Source organism: Hippoglossus stenolepis, chromosome 2 (assembly GCF_022539355.2).
Source record: "Hippoglossus stenolepis isolate QCI-W04-F060 chromosome 2, HSTE1.2, whole genome shotgun sequence".
Taxonomy (NCBI): Eukaryota; Metazoa; Chordata; class Actinopteri; order Pleuronectiformes; family Pleuronectidae; genus Hippoglossus; species Hippoglossus stenolepis.
This window is the reverse complement of record NC_061484.1, coordinates 23193417-23212504: the sequence shown is the minus strand read 5'-3', so window position 1 is coordinate 23212504 and position 19088 is coordinate 23193417. Positions and strand designations below refer to the sequence as shown.

Below are 19088 nucleotides of genomic sequence, written 5' to 3'. Positions count from 1 at the left end.
TGTTGACAATGACCTAAAGCAGCCTCATAAAGTCCAAGTACATTTATAATTTATTATGCAGACACGAGGGACAGAAACCAAGGAAATACCCTCAACTAAACACTAATAATACACAGCAGAGTCAATTGTTTATAGGCAAGAGAGAATCTTCGAGGGATGAAAAATATCTTGTGAGAAATGTGACAGATGAAGTTTGTGTTATAAACATAGAGAAGGGATGTGGTCAAACGTCCAATTTAAAGACCGTTAACAAGTTGAGGAGTGAGGGTCCTGGGACCAGTCCAGATCAATAGTGGCTGGAATGTGTGAGCGGGACCTCGGAGGCCTCAGAGTGGAGCTGCGTCTCCAGACCAAATAAGGACAGGAGCAGCAAGAGCCGTCAACCAGAGCGAGCGGAGGCCAGGCCGGTCTCCCCCCCCGAACCTCCAGGGGAAGAGAAACACCAGGGGCTGGTTTACATCCTCAAGTGTCCACGTACTTATTTATAGTGTGTGATCCAAAACTGTGGGTGTGAGCTTTGATGTTGTAGTGGCACCTGATTTAAACACTGGGAAAAGAGTATGAGAGAAACCGGAGAACTGGCGAGAAAGTGCCGGTCGAACACAGACTGTAGGAGTCAGCTCCCAAAATCTGACAAGTTGCTTCACTGCTGGGGAGGGGTCTGTCCATTCTCCTCCTCCTCCTCCTACTCTCTCTCTCCCCCCCCCCAACATGGTACAAAATCTCCATCACTCCCATGGTGCAGTGCTCTTTGACTGTGTTCCCCGCAGCGTGCGGTCGACTGTGTGTTGCTGTTGTTAGCTAACAGCAGCGGGCACTAAAGGGTCATGCCACTCAACGTTGTGCTGGACGGTCCGGCACCCTGGGGGTTTCGCCTGACGGGGGGGAAGGACTTCAACCAGCCCCTGACCATCTCCAGGGTGAGTGACAGACAGAATGACGTTAAAAAAAATTGGTTTTTAAATTAATATTCTGTTCAATAACTCAATTTTTATTTAATTTCCCTTTCTGGCACATTTTGGGGTTTTTCTGGGCAAATGATTTGTTGCTACTGTTGTGACATCAGGAAAATGTCAATGTGATTTTTAAACTTTTGCGCTAGAGTCCGGATGAGTCAGTCTTTGGTTTATGGTCAACACTGTGTTTCAAGGGGGCTTCGCTGGAGAAAGAATGACGTGTGGTCTGGGGTCTGCACCTGTGCCACAGTAAATACAAGGGGCTTAGTCACAAATAGCAGCTTACACTATTCCTCTGACATGTGCACACACACGTGCGTGTTTCGGCGAGTGGATTTCAGACTGAGGAATTTAGGAAAACCTTCCTAAAAATGAGCTCCGGTCCTGCAGAGAGCGTGTGAATCGTGTCAGACTGAGAATCTGATAGAAAAATAAACTCGATCTCAACAAAGAAACATAAATATTTAATTCTCCAGAGCTAGAGCTTTTTATTTCTTAGTTCACGTTTGGAGCCGGATCAACAGAGGAGAATGAATTTGTAGTGTAATAATGCAGCTGTTCAGGAGACAGTGAAGCTTTATTCCATCACATCATCATGCATCTTGTCTCAAGCACAGGTGGAGCTGACAGAAAACAGACGCAGGCGTTTCAGTCCATTAAAGAAAACTCGCAGAAACTATCATTTTGCATCAACACATGATTTATTAGACTGACATCTTAGAAAGAAAAGTGGAGGAGGTCGAGGCTGCGGACTGAAGCTGTCCAATCACAATTTATCTTCCAAATGATCATTTCCTGGAACTGATGAGGCATTTCCTGTTGTTACGAAGTGCAGCCAAACAACTAAATCATGTGTCTGTATCAAACTGAAAGAACCAGAAAGAACATAGTCACTAAACTCAGCTTATTCCCTTTTCTCCGAAGAAACTTAGATGAGAGGATTCAATTTAGCAACCAGTTCACTTAACTTGGTTGGAAAGAGACAAACATCATGTAAGTAATCATTAAATAAACTAAAATAGTAAATCACTTTTATAATGTCCATACTTTTTTGCTAAAACTGACCAGCTCTGGCATTAATAATGATTATTCAAGCTTTTCGTGTGTAGAACGGATGAAAATTAGCCATTGGGGTTCATTTTGTCTCATTTACAGTACTTTCTGTGTTGACCAATGAGCTTTGTCCCTGTCAAATAGAGTACTTTTAATATGTTGTAAACAAAAACGTATAAATACATTGTATCTAAATTCATACACAGCTATAAAACATTCACTGCAGATAAACCAGGTAGGATGAACACAAAGTTCTGCACCATAGACTGTTAAAAATTAAAAGTTCTGCACATAACGTCCAGCACTTCTGAGAGCCGGAGCATCAACACAGGACAAGAGAACGCAACTTTCCAAACAGGCGTTGCACTAGTTTAGGAATATAAAATAAAAAATGCATTAATGTGATGCCTACAAATACTTTATTTAGATTTTTCGTTTACATTGGGTCAAAATTCACTCAACAGTGAACAGCCTGAATATGAACATCAGTGTTTGGACTCGTTTGTGGGCTGAATCCCCGGAGCCACACAGGAGCCGGTGCGAGGAGATCCACTAATCCTGCTCTGTTGGGCCTATGACGGCATCTATATTTAGGGAAAGACCTCAGGAGCTACAGCCCAGAAGAGTTTAGGCCTCAGACCAGCGGCTCTGCCCAGTCACACCTGCTGTGTTAGGCTCATGAGAACAGTGGTGAGAGAAGACTGGGAGCGTCAATGTGAGACGTAATGCAAGAAGGAAATCTGCTAGAAGGAGGATATAGACGTGTATTAAAAAAGACTGAGAGCTGCGGTGGACATGTTCAACACCTTATATTACATTCAGTGTGTGTGTGTGTGTGTTAGCTGCTGCAGTGAAGCCACAGACTTCACTCAAGCACACGTGAGGCCAGTGTTTCTCTTCACTGCCATGTTTGGTCAGGAACATCCTCACGAGCCTCAGAAGTTCCCAGCCGGTCGAGGAAAGTAAACACAAGTGATTATCATCTTCTTCTCCGCGCAGCACAGAGCGGCCTTAAAGAGCCACCGACTCGGTCACATGACCACATGGAGACCAGCTCCTCCTTCATGTCACGCTGAGCTGCTGCAAACAGCTGGATCGTTTCTGCTGAGACTCTGGAGCAGCTTTTTTAAAGTCCGAGAGGATCACAGTCATTTTAGTTTGAGTAAAGATTAAAAACTTTTACCAGGTGGGAAGGATCTGATGAAGGATATAAACTAGATTTCTATCCAAATGTTGTAAAAATTCTAACTTAACTTTAAGAAAATTGATTTCTTGTATCATGTCTATGTCATGTTTATGTATTTCAAGCTTGTTTGTCATTTAATGCAGCATCCATCTATTTGCCTTCAAATTTAGTCTTAGTTAGGGTCACAGGGTGGGTCTGGGTTTAAATAGTATAATGACGTGGCCTGAAATGACATGAATGAAAAGGAAAAAATACAAAGTGATAAGATGCATAATGACTGAAGGAAATAGTCATATTATCATAGTTTATGCAATATTTCACTTTTGTTGTCTGCAGGTTTTTTGGTAATTGAAAATGCACGTTAAAACAAATCAATGGAAACCAATTTACAGTAAACTCTGAAATCTGTAAGACGAATGTTCAGACAAGACAAGCGAGCAGCCCTGAAACAAAAGGATCCAACAAAACCAGTTCGGGTTCAGGTAACAGACTCCAGAGCAGTAAAACACGCAGTCAGACAGCAGCAGTCCAACAAACGCTCCACTGTAAATGGCTGCTCCCTCTTTGGCAGCATGAGACGTCCCTCAGCACTTTCATCTGCCGTTATTTATAGGCAGATGAGCTCAGAGAAGTTTCAGTGTAACGTCCCAGTGAAGCTGAGTTTCCTACACCCTGTTATTCAATATGTCTGATCATAGGTCACGACCTGCGGAGCGTGAGTGGGAATGTTGGGTTCGGTCTGAGGCTCCCGAGCCGTCCTCCCTGACCTTCACAGCTTTTCCTGGGAGTTCTCATTCATGTCGAGCACTTCCTGGCAGACGGTGCAACATATTCCATCTGGATGCGATCACTTACTGAGAAACTATTTTATCTCCATGACGGGGGACAGTAAACGTGCACATACCAACCAGGGCAGTGGCTTTCTGTGTCAGGAACAAGAACCTCAGAGAGCAGCCGGTGTTTTTACACAGTTTACATGTGGTGAACAGAAACACGGATTCAGACTCTCCGCTGTTATTAGCTTGAATAGTTTGGATTCTTAGTGGAGGCTGTTCTTCGTATTGAGACCAGGTGAGACTCCGAGAACGAGTCGTGTAAGAGCTGTGATCCCAGCAGGGGATCGTGAACAGGGGGCCTGGTCGTCGAGGAATGCATTAAGAGATGAGGTGTTGGTGATGGAGAACAGAATATAAGTTTTCATCAGGCTGCAGCATCTGGGCTGTTTGTACGGGTTTTCATGAAGGAACAGAAAGTACAGGACACAGTTTTCAGTGAAATAACTAATTATCTGAGCATATTTAGTTTTATCGTTCGTTCACATTGTATTGAACCTTAGAACCACCATGGAAAAACAATGGTAAGATTCACACAGCAGGACTTCTTCATGTTAATGTTTAGTAGGAAAATTAAATTTGAATTATTTAATTTTCTGTTGTTTTGGAGTCTCAGTCGTGTATTTTAATCCTCTGGAGTGACTGAATAACATCGTGTGTCTTGTGTTTTTTTGGGTCCAATATGTTGAAGAGAAAAATCAATTGTCTGTTCAAGTATGCAACGTTGTGTTGAAATAATCACATACCAAGTATTATCAATGAAAAGTTTTTTTAAGGCAAAATCAAAAGCATAATTCAAAAATGACCAAAATTAGCCAAAGAAGCACCGGCTGCATTAGTCATTTTGAAATAATATCACCTATTTCAGTCCAGTCTTTATTTGCTCTCTCTCTCTCTCTCTCTCTCTCTCAGATCACCCCGGGCAGCAAAGCCTCCGTCGCCAACTTGTGCGCCGGCGACGTCATCCTGGCCATCGAGGGAGTCGCCGCCTCGGACCTGCTGCACTCTGAAGCCCAGAACAAGATTAAAGAGTCCAGCAGTCAACTCTGTCTCACTGTGGAAAGGTCGTTAAATACACAAGCTACGAGAGACACCTGTACAATATCATAAAACTCAATACAACAGCTGGGAAGGAATCACAGTGTTTGTGTAGCTTACATTTTTCCGTTCCTGCGTCCAGCAGCTGTTGATCTAATTCCAAGTAACGGTTGAAGGCCATTGTTATGAAGCTGTATTGAATTACAAATTGTTCAGTTGCTCCTTCTACTGTGTCCATCCAATGAACTGTAACAGGTCAGATATCGAGCTGCTTTCACACACGAACAGACAAAAGACAAACTCAGGAAAATATCGTTCAGACATTTTTCTGAGTTTGCTTTTCATAATTGAAGAATGGAGGCAAATGACCCACATTCACACTGGCGTTGGTCCTTAAGCTTTCGAATATCATTCTCTTTCCAAGTTGACGTCTCTGTCCATGTCTTATATGAAACCTCGTTTTCATCCTGAGACAGAGACAGACTGGGGCTGGACTTTCTGCTCCTGCTGGCAATAAACATGAAGTTAATCCTCAGCCATGTTGCAGCATCAGCTTGGAGTGATTTATTTTTCAGCTCCGTCCTTCCTCTTTTTGTTCAGATCTTGTTCAGATTTTGCAAGATTAATGCTGCTGTGATTTGATTGCAAAGATGAACTTTTCACAACTTCTCCCGCAAGCGAAGCAAGTACGGCATCGCAATTCAGTTTCTTTCAAGCAAACCCACAGAGAAACTGGAAATGAGGGCCACCAGTTTTGCATCCGTTGCCACTCGCCCACTGTGAATTTAATTAATTAATTAACCATACACACACACACACACACACACACACACACACACACACACACACACACACACACACACACACAGACACTGACCAGGATCTGTGTTTGATACCCAGGAATGAATCCAGACTGTGGACGCCTCGTGTCATGGAGGAGGGCCGAGCTCATCCGTATAAAATCAACCTCGAAGCAGAGCAGCAGGTTTGTAAACGTGTCAGAAAACCTCATTCACGACAGCCTGCATCTACATCTTCATCTCACATCTCCTCTTCTTGTTCCCTCCTCCTCCGCTCAGGAGTTCAAACCGATCGGCACCGGTCACAACCGGAAAGCTCAGCCGTTTGTCGCGGCGGCAAACATCGATGAGAAGCGCCAGGTGGTCAGTACGGCCTACAACACCCCCATAGGCCTTTACTCCTCGGGTAACATCCAGGACGCCATGGAGGGTCAGATCCGAGGGATCTTCCCCACGAAGCCTGAGAGGTGACTGATCCCTGCAGCTAATCAGGAGTCAAACGCCACAGAAACTAACGGCATGTGAGGTGTTCAGTCTGTTCATCTGTCTTTAGAACAGGGCACAGCTACTTGGGCCACTTCAGGCAGTGATGCTGCACTTCTGGTCTTCTTGTGGCCCAAATAAAATAGATGTCAGCCTGAAGTATAAAATGTTCTCGACAAGGTGTAATCTGGATATGAACCTAATGTGGCCAATGTGGTAAATGGTGACTATGGCCCAAATGGCACCGAATTAATTCAGGAACCCGGAACAGGAGCGGGCCGTCCAACTGCCATCATTCCATGTGGTATGTGGGCCGGATGTAATCTGGGCCAAAACACACACACACACAAAAGAAATACATGAAATAAATAGTTAAATACATCTATTAAAAATATAATTCTAAGCTAATATTTAACAATATTATTACAATATTTATAATAATATTATAACACGATTACACACTAAGATTAAATCACTTTCGGGCCTCAAGGTCTCTTCATTTTCCCTCATTGGGTAAAAATGATAAAAGCCTGTGACAGAATCTGTGGATCTTGTTCCTGCTGTGATTTCTCCTCTGTATCTTTCTGCAGTAATGTTCCCTTCACTTGAATCCACCTGCTCTTCACATGACTCACCAGCTAAATCAATGTGCCACTCAGTGGGACAGTTGTTCTGAAGGTGTCACAGCTTGTCAGCGCCTCAGCCCTCACATCCAGCCATGTGGATTTCAGGAGGCCACCCGATATATACTCTATGATGTGTCAGCCTGAGGATATATGACCACAGGACGCCGGAGTGAATCCCTCCATCGCTTACGCACAATTTATGAGCGAAACATGACTCACAACAACCGTATGTCACGACAACTGATACAACTCGCTCTGATGGTTTAGATTCATTTATACGGACGTTGTGATGGATTAAAAACGGCAGAACTCATATTCTGATAGAAACTGTTGCAGTGTGCAGGACGACGGCAGCTTAACATCTCAACCAGAGCTGTTTTCATTAATCAACATCATGTCCTGCTCTGCTCTCTGTGGTCGAGTCCATAAATTTCTTTTTTACTCATCCTCCTTTTTCTCCTTATAAGGACGAAACACGATGCTGTAGCTCTGTGAAGTCGACCAGCTGCTTCTCACCTGATAAAAAAAAAACACACAGGGGCAAACGAAGTTAAGATTATAAAACATTTTGAGCATGAAACCATCCGTCTTCATGAAGTGGACTGTAGGTGGTCTGACGAAAAGTTGAATCTATCACTGTCAAAAGACTCATGTGTATTTATGTGTGTGTGTGTGTGTGTGCTCAGTCCCAGGACTCTGAGCAGCATCGAGGAGTCTGACGTTTACCGGATGTTGCAGCAGGACCAGGAGGATCCTCAGGAGCCCCGACAGTCTGGCTCCTTCCGAGCGCTGCAGGATTTTATTGACAGTGATGGTGAGCACTTCCTCTCACTTCCAGACAGACGCATTTCCTCCACGACACAAACAGCATTCTACAGGTTGAAATGATCCAGTAGAGCGAGGAGACAGTTTGAGAGGAGACACTTTGAAGGAAAACAATGTTTTACCTTGCAGACGCATGCAGACATTTTAAAGACCCTGCAGAGATATTTTCTCCATCATCTGCTGTGGCCTCTGTGACAAAAGTTGTGGTTGTTCCAACTTACAGATTCTTATATTTTCTTTTAGCTGAGCTCTTCTCGCTGGTTTGTAGTTGGAAAACTGTCACCTAACCTCTATGCACCAATCAGATATGGCGACTTTTAAGACCCTTAGCGACACAGAGTTTTACTCCTTTACCTTTAAGCTGCTTGTTTTTGAGCTAAATTCTGTTCATTGTGACAATAAACTTTGTATAAAGATGGACGACACATCTCCACTTCCTCCAGTTTAAAAAAAAAATGGACTCGACCAATCGCGACTCAGTCTCAGCTGTCAATCATGAAGTTTCAGCTTAGCCAGAAAAATGAACACGTGAACAACCATCAGTGTGATAAGATCGACACTTAAAATGACAGAAAAACTGTTTTAGTTTGACCTTTAATGCAGTCAGCCACCAGGGGGCAATCAAGATGATTTGGCCTCACTTTTGGGCAGCTGTCACGTCGTCCATCTTTATGTACAGTCTATGATTACGACACCAGGAACAGATATGAACTGTACAACATTAGAACTTGAATCATTGAGGGTATTTTTAGATTCTGAGTGACTCACCAGCCTCGTAACATCCACAATTAAAGCTACACAATATGTCACTGTGACACAATCCCTGTGTTCCCCTAATTATTTGAGCTGTGTTGTGTTGGAGCTGCACAATACGTTGTTACAGAACCACTCTTCCATGTGTTTCCTTTAGTAATTGATGAGTATGAATGTGTCCTGGTGGAGTGGGGGGTGAAATGTGTCTGTGACCCAACCAGAAGAGTCTTTGAAGTGATTTGAGTGCTCGTGAGCGTCCCTGTCTCTGAAGTGTTTTGTTTTGTATTGTGGTGCTCTAATCATGTCCAGTGTTGTTTTGTTAAGTGCTCTCTCTCTCTCTCTCTCTCTCTCTCTCTCTCTCTCTCTCTCTCTCTTGCACTCGGGCAGGCACCCGTCCCATTGTGACCAGGACAGTAAAAGCCCCGATGAACAAACCGACGCCACCCACAGGAAACCTGCAGAAACTGCCCGTCTGCGACAAGTGTGGGAATGGGATCGTGTGAGTAAAAATAGAAGGAATCATCTGTGATTCACATTTCAGACGTTTCAGGAATCAGTCCAAACAAAGGCTGAGAGGAAAGTGCAGGAACAACACAGCGGCACAAACTATGTAAAGCTTGTAGAGATGAGTAAACACGACTCTGTCTGAACATACTGTTCACAACGTGAACTGTACTTCATGACCTTCAACAGATAATTAGTATTTACTGTTTATTAACTTTTTTTTAAATCACATTTTACATCAGATATCTAAAATACCCTATTAAATTCATTGTTTAATATGTTTATATAATATTATTAAGATGACTTTCAATTTCTATCTCTGTCTTGTGATTTGATTTGTTTGTGGTAAATGAAACAAATGCAGTTTCAAGAATTCTTTGTTTCTGATATTTATATATATTTTTAAATTGCATTGAACACGTCCCTGTCTGTGTTTGTGATGGTGCAGGGGGACGGTGGTGAAAGCTCGGGACAAATATCGCCACCCCGGTTGCTTTGTGTGCTCCGACTGTGACGTCAACCTCAAGCAGAAGGGCTACTTCTTCGTGGAGGGGCAGCTGTACTGTGAGGCCCACGCTCGGGCCAGAATGAGACCACCAGAGGGACACGACCTCGTCACGACTTATCCGTCTGCGTAGATCCCTCCTCCTCCTCCTCCTCCTCCTCCTGCCAGCACAGACACAAGCACTTACACATGCAAACACACACACTTCAGCACACACTCCTCAGTCGTACGTGGAAGGGGTCATCTGCACTTTGAGGTTGTCTGTGTGCAGTCACATTTCAGTGAGGATCCTGTAAGTAACTCCCTTTATATAGGAAGATTCCACAGGTTTGTAAAGGTCCGACACGAAGAGACAACAGAACTCGTCTCTGTATTTCCTGCTGGTTTCTCACAGTCTGATGTCTTTTCAATAAAGACCCTCTGTTCCTACTGTAAGACTGTGTGTGTGTGTGTGTGTGTGTGTGTGTGTGTGTGTGTGTGTGTGTGTGTGTGTGTGTGTGTGTGTGTGTGTGTGTGTGTGTGTGTGTGTGTGTGTGTGTGTGTGTGTGTGTGTGTGTGTGTCCTGATGTGAAAAGCAGAAACTGCAGGTGTGGACAAACTTCATCAGTCCACACGTTTGTTCCTCATCAGAAAAAAAGTAGAAGATCTTCACACCTACAAGCTCCTGTCAAAGGATTTATTTGTGGTAGTGATGTTTTCAGCACGAGGCTCCTTCTCAGACTTCTGATACATATTCGTCATCTTCAATAATTAATCATCGATCGACAATCGATTAGATATGATTAAGTTTCTCAGAGTCTCAGACAAATTCTGAACAACAGTTGAATGGATATTTGGCTCAGACAAACTCAGTTAAGTTGACAGATGAAGATGTCGGCAGGTGGAGCAGGACGTCTGTTCTACATCTTTCCAGGGACTTACAGATAAAAAACTGCCTCTTAGTGAACTCTGCTGCATTCAATGTCTATTAATGTGCACTGTCCCTGTTCAATAAATCAGCTAATAATAATTAACTGAACAGCCCGAGAATGAATAACTGTTGAATTATTCATTATCCACCATTAGATCATTTCCATTTAATAAGTTTATATACTGAAAGGATAAAAGTTATACAACTGTGGGGGCCGAGGCTACAGTGAAACCAGCTGATGGAGCCTTCACGCATGTTTGTCTCATTTAAAATTTATTATACATTTATAATTTTATACATATTTTAAATTCGAGTCAAGATCCAAGTCCAGTTCTCAGCGTGTCGAGTTGAAACTACGGCATCAGGGTCGGACACAAGTTTCTGCGATGAAGTATTGAAACGGTCAGGAAGAGAAAACAGAAAATTATTTTATGTTTGATTTTAAATAACTAGATTCTAAGGCATCAATACAAGACTTCAGTCAGATCAGTGTGACACTGAGACGAGGGTGGAGACTCTGTTGAGACACTGGTGGGCGCTGCAGGTTCATTCTTCAGCTCCCATGACAACAGAAAGAACTTTATATCACCAGGTCTACAGTTTGCACCAGGTTTACTGTTTATATATATATATATATATATGTATGTATGTACAGCTGATCACTGTAGTGCTGAATACAACGATTACATTGGTTATTGATTAGTTGCCTTTAACATGTAAACAGACAAACTCCCCAAAGTCCCATAAGTGGAAAAGTCATCAGTGAAAACTGCATTCATGAAATGTAATGATAGTAACAATAATATAAAATCAAGTCAAGCTGCTAATATTGACAAACATCAACAACCAATACACTTTTCCAAGCTTTTTGGTTTGATTTTCTAAACCTGTATAGAAAGATGATCGACTCATTTGGACGCAATATCCATTATTTCACCTCACTGGAAAAATTAACACTTGAACATGCATCATATATAATAGAAAATCATATACAGTAAAATGCCCAAAAACATGTATGGGAAAAAATGCATTTAACATTTCCTTTACTTTTGGGGTTGGTTGTCCCGTCTGCTAACATGGAGGCGGCAGGATTTGTGAGCAATACTGCAGCCAGCCACCAGGGGCCAGTCCAGATGATTTGGCTTCACTTTAAAGGAGCAGTCATGTCGTCCATCTTTATATACAAAGTCCAAACTCTGCTAAACCGCTGTCCGCTCTCTGTGTGTCAACAAACATTTTAGCAACAATTTAGCAAAACAGACAAAATCAGAAAAGGACAAAGGTCATTTTCACAGGAGTTGAATTCTTCATAGATGTATGAGATGAGAACAACAGTTTTTTGACCATCAGTCCAAAAATCTGAGTTGTAATCTACAAAAAGAACCAATAAATAACTTCAATCGACCAAACGCTAAAGGCCATTAAGGTGACAGTCTTTTCTTTCAGAGTGCATTCTAATAAATATATTTTATAGTAACTACATCCAGATTAAATGGACCACAGTGAATCAATGACAACAGAAAAACCATGATGCACCATTGATTTGAAGAGGCTCAGTGCTCTGTATGTGAACCACTGACTGAATATGCTGCCTCACTGTTTCACTTCCAGCACTTAATTATTTCACAATCGAGATACAAGTAATTGACAGAATCGATATTCTCTCCGCGGACGAGATGTCATAAATCAAATATTACTTCTTACTAAATAGAACGAGAGTCCAGAGAAAGTCTTTCTCTTTATGAAAAACCAAAAGACAAGACCATCGGTAAACCAGGATGAATTCAATTAGTTTGCAAACTATTGTTCATTTTACTCGATTAGCAAGTATCCTCCTGAGAGCACAGTTTGTGACAGCAGCGGCCGCTCGATAACATCAGACGGTTAAAGAAGCACTTATTGATTTACCCCGTGAATGGCTTTACTAAAAATGGAGTTAATATCCCGGTCCCCCAGCTCCTCACGCTCACGCAGAGCGAATCAGCGAGGACCCGGTCAACAGGAAGGGCCCTTCAGAACCCCTGCACCGGTGTAATCATTGTAAAAGCAAACAGTGGTAATTAGGACGCTCGCTGCAAACAAAGACGAGAGGGTGGGGGGGGAGGGAAGGAACTGTCTGATACATAAATAAGAATAATGGAAACACACAAGAAGAATCTGCACATGCACACAACAAAGACACAATTAAAAATCAAGGCTGAAGCAACGGGGGTCAATTTCCACCATTTTCACATCATGAATTCACATTTATTTTGTTATCTTGTTTGTATATTTTATCATGCAATAAAATTTACCACCCACACATCAGCCAATAGGTTTTCACCCCTGTCCGTTTGTTTGTTTGTTTATCTGCAGGATTACACAAAAACATGTCCCACAGAACTAAGTGGAACCAGGCGGACAACATGTGTGCTGTTATCACATATGCAGCACATGTTCTATAAGCCACACGTCTGTATGATGTAACACTCGCTGGATGAGTAGATCCCACTGGATATCAACACAAACACACCCCCCTGCAGCGCTGCAGCTCCCTGCCTCAGGACCCCCTCGTTTAAAAACCATGCACTGGAGCCGGAGGAAACAAGATGCTCGAGAAGACAAATATTAACATCAATCCTGCCAAATAAATCTAATTTCTGTTTTGCTAAGGGATCCCATTGGGGTTGGGATTGAATTACACAGTTTTGTCAGATATCTGCTCAGTCAAACCTGGGACAGGTCTTTTCAGATAAGTACATTTTGACGTTTTTACGTCATTCGATGTGAGATAACGCAGGAAACAAACAGGTCCCAGTAAGTTTATTATAAGGCTGCATCTATACAAGGATTGTTTTTTAGTTTTTTTCAATTAATCTACAATGTCAAAAACATCGTATCTCACAATGTTCAACAAAGTTTGTGTTACATCCATCCACCAAGTTTTCCTTTAGTTTTAGTTTGGTTTCAGTCATTTTTGCGTTAAACCTGCTGACGAACAAACAAATGGACAGAGGTGAAAACATAACCTCCTACGTGTATTTTCACAATTTAACTTTTTTGCCTCAAATCTTATTTCCACGTTGGTTAATCCTCACCTTAATAATTGTCACGGCGTCTCTAAAAGAAGCATCTACAACCGCGCAATTGACCGAGCTTCAAATGCTGCGTCATCTTTCAGATTCGTATTATTGAACACAATAATTGGAAACCTCCTGACACATGCACACACAGACAAACTGCATCAACAAAGAGGAATGTCCATCAAAGTCTAACACACAAATACCTGAGTAGACGAGCACTAACGTTTGGGATCAGAGCTGCTATGACCAGCCTCAGTGTAGTGAAGATAATTCAGTTATTTTAAATATGAAGACGTTCTCAGTCATTTCTCCCACAGTGTACACATGTCACCATCCCTCATCGTAAGAGGTCAAAATTCCTACAATTTCCTATAAACTTCCCATCAATGAATATCAGCCTGAAGTGACTGTGCGACTTTCCTCACACGTTGGTTTGTTGCGTGCAAACCCTGAAGTCCTGCTTCCGTACGTCTCTGTGTTTGGAGCGACTCGAAGTGAAGGGCCAGTAGCACACGGACGAGAAGGCCGACCGGTAATTGTTGTTCATCCACCCGTACAGGATGGGGTTGACGAACGTGGAGCACATGGCCACGATATGGAACACGGTGAACAGCAGCTTGAAGTCCTTCATGGACATCACAGTGCTGTCGATGTCGGCCGCCAACTGGAACGCGTGGAAGGGCAGCCAGCTGATGGCGAAGACCGCCACCATGGTCAGCAGCATCTTGGTGGTCTTCTTCCTGCGCTGATGGCGGTCATTCCGGCCCCCGCGAGACTCGTGATTCTTCAGTTTGTTCCAGATGCGGATGTAAGCCACAGAGTTAATGGCCAGAGGGAGGCCATATTGACCCAGGAGCATTGATATACTGTAGATGGTTCCGTTCATGCTGTTTTCCGGCCACTCCTCCATACACACCTGAATAGACTCGTTCGGCCACAGATAAATCGTCCTGTACTCCCTGAAGATGGCGAGCGGACTAGCCAACAGGGCGCTGACGGTCCAAGTCATGACAATCACCAACGCACACATGTCCCTGGACATCTTGGTCTCCGTGTGGTAGACGATGCTCCTGTGGCGGTCCAGGGCGATGATGTTCAAGGTGATGGTGGACACGTGCACGGCCATTTCCTGGGCGCAGGGCAGCATGAAGCACAACACATGGCCGAACTTCCACTCCCCGTACAGAGTGTTGACGAGGGTGAAGGGCAAACACAGCGTGTTGACCAGCAGGTCCGCCACCGCCAAGTTCACGATGAAGAAATTGGTCACCGTCCGTAGGTTTCTGAACTTGTAGACGACGTAAATCACCAAGGAGTTTCCAATGACTCCAAACAGTATGATGGTGCTGTAAGCGAGGATGAGAACAACTTGGACTCCCACCAGCTTGGTGCTGTCATCCAGCTGCAAGGAGTTTCCATCATTCACTGCGGCTGCGGTCGAGCAGCAGTTGGAAGATTTAACTTCAAGTGGTGAATCTTCCCCTTGAGTCGTGTTCAGTTGATCTGATGCCTCCATGGCTGACAGTCCCCATAAGTCTGTCTGTGGAAAGAGTTCTGAGTTAAGGGGCAATAAATAAAATAAAAAACGACTCCACTGATGCCTCGTAAATTCAATATTCAATTAATTTACACATTTTGCACTGCATTGCACAATCATATTGCAGAGCCAATTTGTTAGTTGTACATGTGAAGAGTGAGCATCACAGAGACAGGCTGCAGGTGATGCCTTCAGGACACTGACCCAGGAGCGGAGAATGTAGTACTGATAGCTCTCACTATCAGAAGCTCCATAAAGTGTCACTTGATGAATTCAAGTCATGATTCTCTGTTTCCAGCCAATAAAAGAACTGATGAGCTTGTAGATTTTTACTTCTTCTACTAAAAGGCACAATGCACATTTCTTTGACGGTGGATTTTCAATTCAAATCAACATTGTTATTAATTGTTTTTAAATTGCTTTAAAAGTGAAAGTTGAAATGCAGCTGTCGGTGCTGTGGTGCCACTTGCAAATGAAAAAGACATTACACGTAATAAAATCAGCTCTTACGCAAACCTACCGTGGAAAAGCAGCCAACCTCTCATTTCAAGTGTCTGGATGAAGAGATTAAAGATCAACAAGCCTTTTTGTTCCACTCACCTCAACCTGCTGGATTCTTTTAAACCTTTATGCCTCCGTGTGTCTGTGACATCCAGATAAACCAACAGATGGAAATCCTTCCAACACCGAGGAAACAATCTTCTCCCATCCAAAGCAAAGTGAGCGCAACAGCAAAAGCGCGCAGCATCAGCCAGTGCGCGCTGCAGCCGGTTTGGCACCGAGCGCGCACCACCGGCCCTGAGAGACTGTGAGAGACCCACACATGAGGGGGGGAGGAAACATCAACGACGGGAAACACTGAGGTGATGTCTGCTGCCTGTTTGCTCTGCACTGGGTCGTTTTAACGAGCGTCTCCTCCTGCTCGAATGGCAAATGTCATATTTCCGCCAATTTGTGTAAAGCAGAATGAAAAGCTAGTGCGGAGGCGTGCAATGCAGATGCAGTTTCTGTATTAAGATATTGGTAAATAACCCACAGACAGTGTGAGAAGTATCAGAACATTAACACAAGCCATTATATTAAGCTTAAGGTTAATTAATGTTGGATAATGAGCTTCTAAAGACCGATCCCTCAGTAAAGGGAGCCACGAGCTTTATTTAAGGTTTAATTTAATGTTTCTGCAAAGGATCAAAATTCTTTCTCGTAAAAACAAACGAAGTTCAGTGATACCAAGATTTCAAGCACTCAACAGTGGACAATACAAACATAAATGGATTTGGCTGCACTGCCATCCATCCATCCATCCATCCATCCATCCTTCAATTCATCCTTCAATTCATCCATCCATCAATTCATCATCCATCATATGACACAGAAATGTGTCACTGAACACAACAGCATCACTTTGGCCCTGACGACTTGAAGCATTTAAAGCAAACTGCCACTTTACTGAGATTTTTAAAAATAGACTGTAAATAAATGTGTCTTCACTTTCTCCCACTGTCCAGAAAGGAAGCCACGTGAATGATGACATCATTTGGAGCCTGTGCAGAAGCGATTGAAGGATGGAGCCAAAATATCAAGGTCCCGCCGATGAACACACACATGACCAATCAGAAGTCAGTCCAAGCTGTCAATCATGACATTTCACCCATAACCCAGACTTTTCATGTTATGTTCAATGACAGTGAGAGTTCACAGTTGAATGTGTGGTACGATGCAGCTGACCCACTTCAAACTGGTATAAAACAAGACACCATGTGGCCATTAGAAATTAACTTAGTGTCAAGCCGCCTCCATTTGACGAAAACACACTTTGGCCAAAGTGAAACTCCACCGAGGATGAAGTATTGAGAGAAACCAGGAGACCCTGAATAGATGAGAGACGGTGGAGACGAGCCTTTAAGTAATGACCTTGTTTGAATGTCCTGCCAATTGTGTTTTTAGCTCTGGAACCACAGTTCATGTTTACCTGACAATTTCCTCTTTTCTACAATCACCAGTTCTCTACACAATTTTACATTTTTACTTTGCTTCCTTTCCAGCTGTTTTCCATTCAGGGCCACGCCACAGTTAAGTAACTTGAATGTCACTGTGATGGATCAGGCTGCACAACTCAAGACACTATCGAGAGTCTGCTGATATATCTTAATCCAATCAGTGGAGAAATGGATATCGGTTGATGCCAAGAATGATATAAGCACATTTTAGAATTCTGAAGCTCAGTGGCAAGGGTTGCAAAAAAACATTTTAGTGAGATTGAATCAGAAGTGACAGAAAACCAAAACAGCTGAAAAGCTCTGCAGAGTCAGGTGATGAATCTGTGAGTGACTCCTTTTACATTCAGGTAAAGTCATTACAGTCTTTGGTTTCAATATTGATACCAGAGGGGGCTTAGAGAGCGTGAACATGCATGTTAAAGAAGGTGGGGAAAACAAAATCCTGGATCTGCCTGTTTGTCCGGATCCACGGCGAAATGTTTTGGGTTCCTTTCTTGCGTTAGGCCCCACCCCTCTCTGGAAATTGCTTGAGTGGTCTTTGCGTAATCCTGCTAACTAGCAAACAAATGCAGAAAAAAATATAAGTTAAAATATATGCTGTAATTATTCCATCCTGGCACCATTACCCTGTCTTTGAAAAGATGAAATGTATATGAGGCCTCGCCTTTTATGCTTTATTGATCCTATGTAGTGCAGATTGTCTCGGCTCCTTTCGTATGACCTGTCTCTCTCCACTGCAGTAAACAACATCATGTTGCTGAGCTGGTAACTGAACATGACAGCGGAGAGCAGTGACTGATTAACGACCGGCTCCATCTGAGCAGAATCATGCTCCAGAGATATGTGACGGGACTGAGGTCCACCTAAATACCTGCAGGAGCCTTCATGGGTCTCACACTGTGTCTGTGGAGGACAGCGGCACATTCATCATCCTGAGCAGCAGAACCATTAAGATGCAAAGCCACACAGGACCCTGATGTCAGGGATACTTCATCCTGGCCTATTAAATGAGATTATTGACCAAATGTCACCTGTTCTTTACTATGCTGCCGACTGCGGCTCTATGTCATGATTCATGCTCCAAATACCAGCATGGAGGTGAACTGCTTAAAGGAGACAGATTATTCTCATATTCAGGTTCATCGTTTTGAATTTCAATATTATTTGAAATTATTTACAAATTCTAACGTTCAGTAAACACGTCACTTATTCCTCATTCTGTCCATTGCTGCAGCTCCTCTTTTCAGCCTCTGTCTGAAACACTTGGTTTAAGCTTGTGTCTCTTTCAGGCCCAGTCCCGATAAAGCTCGGTCTGCTCTGATTGGCCAGCTGAACCACTCTGTTGTGATTGGTCGCTCTCGCTTTAGGTATGTATCATGCAATTATGGACCAGTGTGTATATTTGTGTATATCATGAGAGGAGCTCCCTTTATCGTGGACTTTGTGCTATGTAACTTTTACATTCACAAAAAAACTCTAAAACACACTAGAGGAATGAAAAATTGAAAAAGCATTAAAATATCACCTTTAAACCAGAAGCAGTTCTCTCTACATTATGTGTAATAGTTGCTGTGCTGTTATAGTTTTTGGCCTGAGCTGTCGTTAATGACATTAAGGCCATTGTTTTCAGTTGGGTTGATGTTTTGCAAAAATCTGCAAATCAACATGGTATACATGAAGCATTGATGCTTGTTTTTACAAATTAAAAACCTACGCTAGAAATTAAATAATTACTTTCCTCACATAAACAATTTTTTACAGATATACAGTATTGGCTTATACTACCTACACCAAGGTGGTTATGTTTGTTCCCCTGTGGTGGGATGGTCTGTTTGTCAGTTGCTTGGTCCATCAGTCGGTGGTTTGGCTGATCGGTTGGGTTGTTGGTATTTCAGCAGGATTACACAAACACTTCTGAATAGATTTCAATGAAAAAATTATGGGATATTGACCAAGAAAGAACAAGAAATATGCCATCTGGCCTCAGCTGTCTGATTCAGACCTAATGAGAAAATAA

At 42.9% G+C, this 19088-nt stretch overlaps 2 protein-coding genes across 2 annotated transcripts; one reads left to right on the top strand and one right to left on the bottom strand.

Moving 5' to 3' along the window:
* The first annotated feature begins 725 nt into the window (after window positions 1-725).
* LOC118119682 (PDZ and LIM domain protein 3) lies at window positions 726-10595 on the top strand. Its single transcript, XM_035173838.2, has 7 exons — window positions 726-920; window positions 4941-5092; window positions 5967-6051; window positions 6146-6333; window positions 7662-7789; window positions 8941-9052; window positions 9506-10595. Exons 1-7 carry the CDS (start codon window positions 828-830, stop codon window positions 9693-9695), a joined length of 948 nt encoding a protein of 315 aa, XP_035029729.1. The 5' UTR covers window positions 726-827; the 3' UTR covers window positions 9696-10595.
* A 137-nt stretch (window positions 10596-10732) lies between these two features.
* Window positions 10733-15866, bottom strand: npy2r (neuropeptide Y receptor Y2). The gene is made up of 2 exons (XM_035173825.2): window positions 15672-15866; window positions 10733-15074 (listed from the first exon to the last, which is right to left on the bottom strand). Exon 2 carries the CDS (start codon window positions 15048-15050, stop codon window positions 13956-13958), a length of 1095 nt encoding a protein of 364 aa, XP_035029716.2. The 5' UTR covers window positions 15051-15074; window positions 15672-15866; the 3' UTR covers window positions 10733-13955.
* Window positions 15867-19088: the final 3222 nt, after the last annotated feature.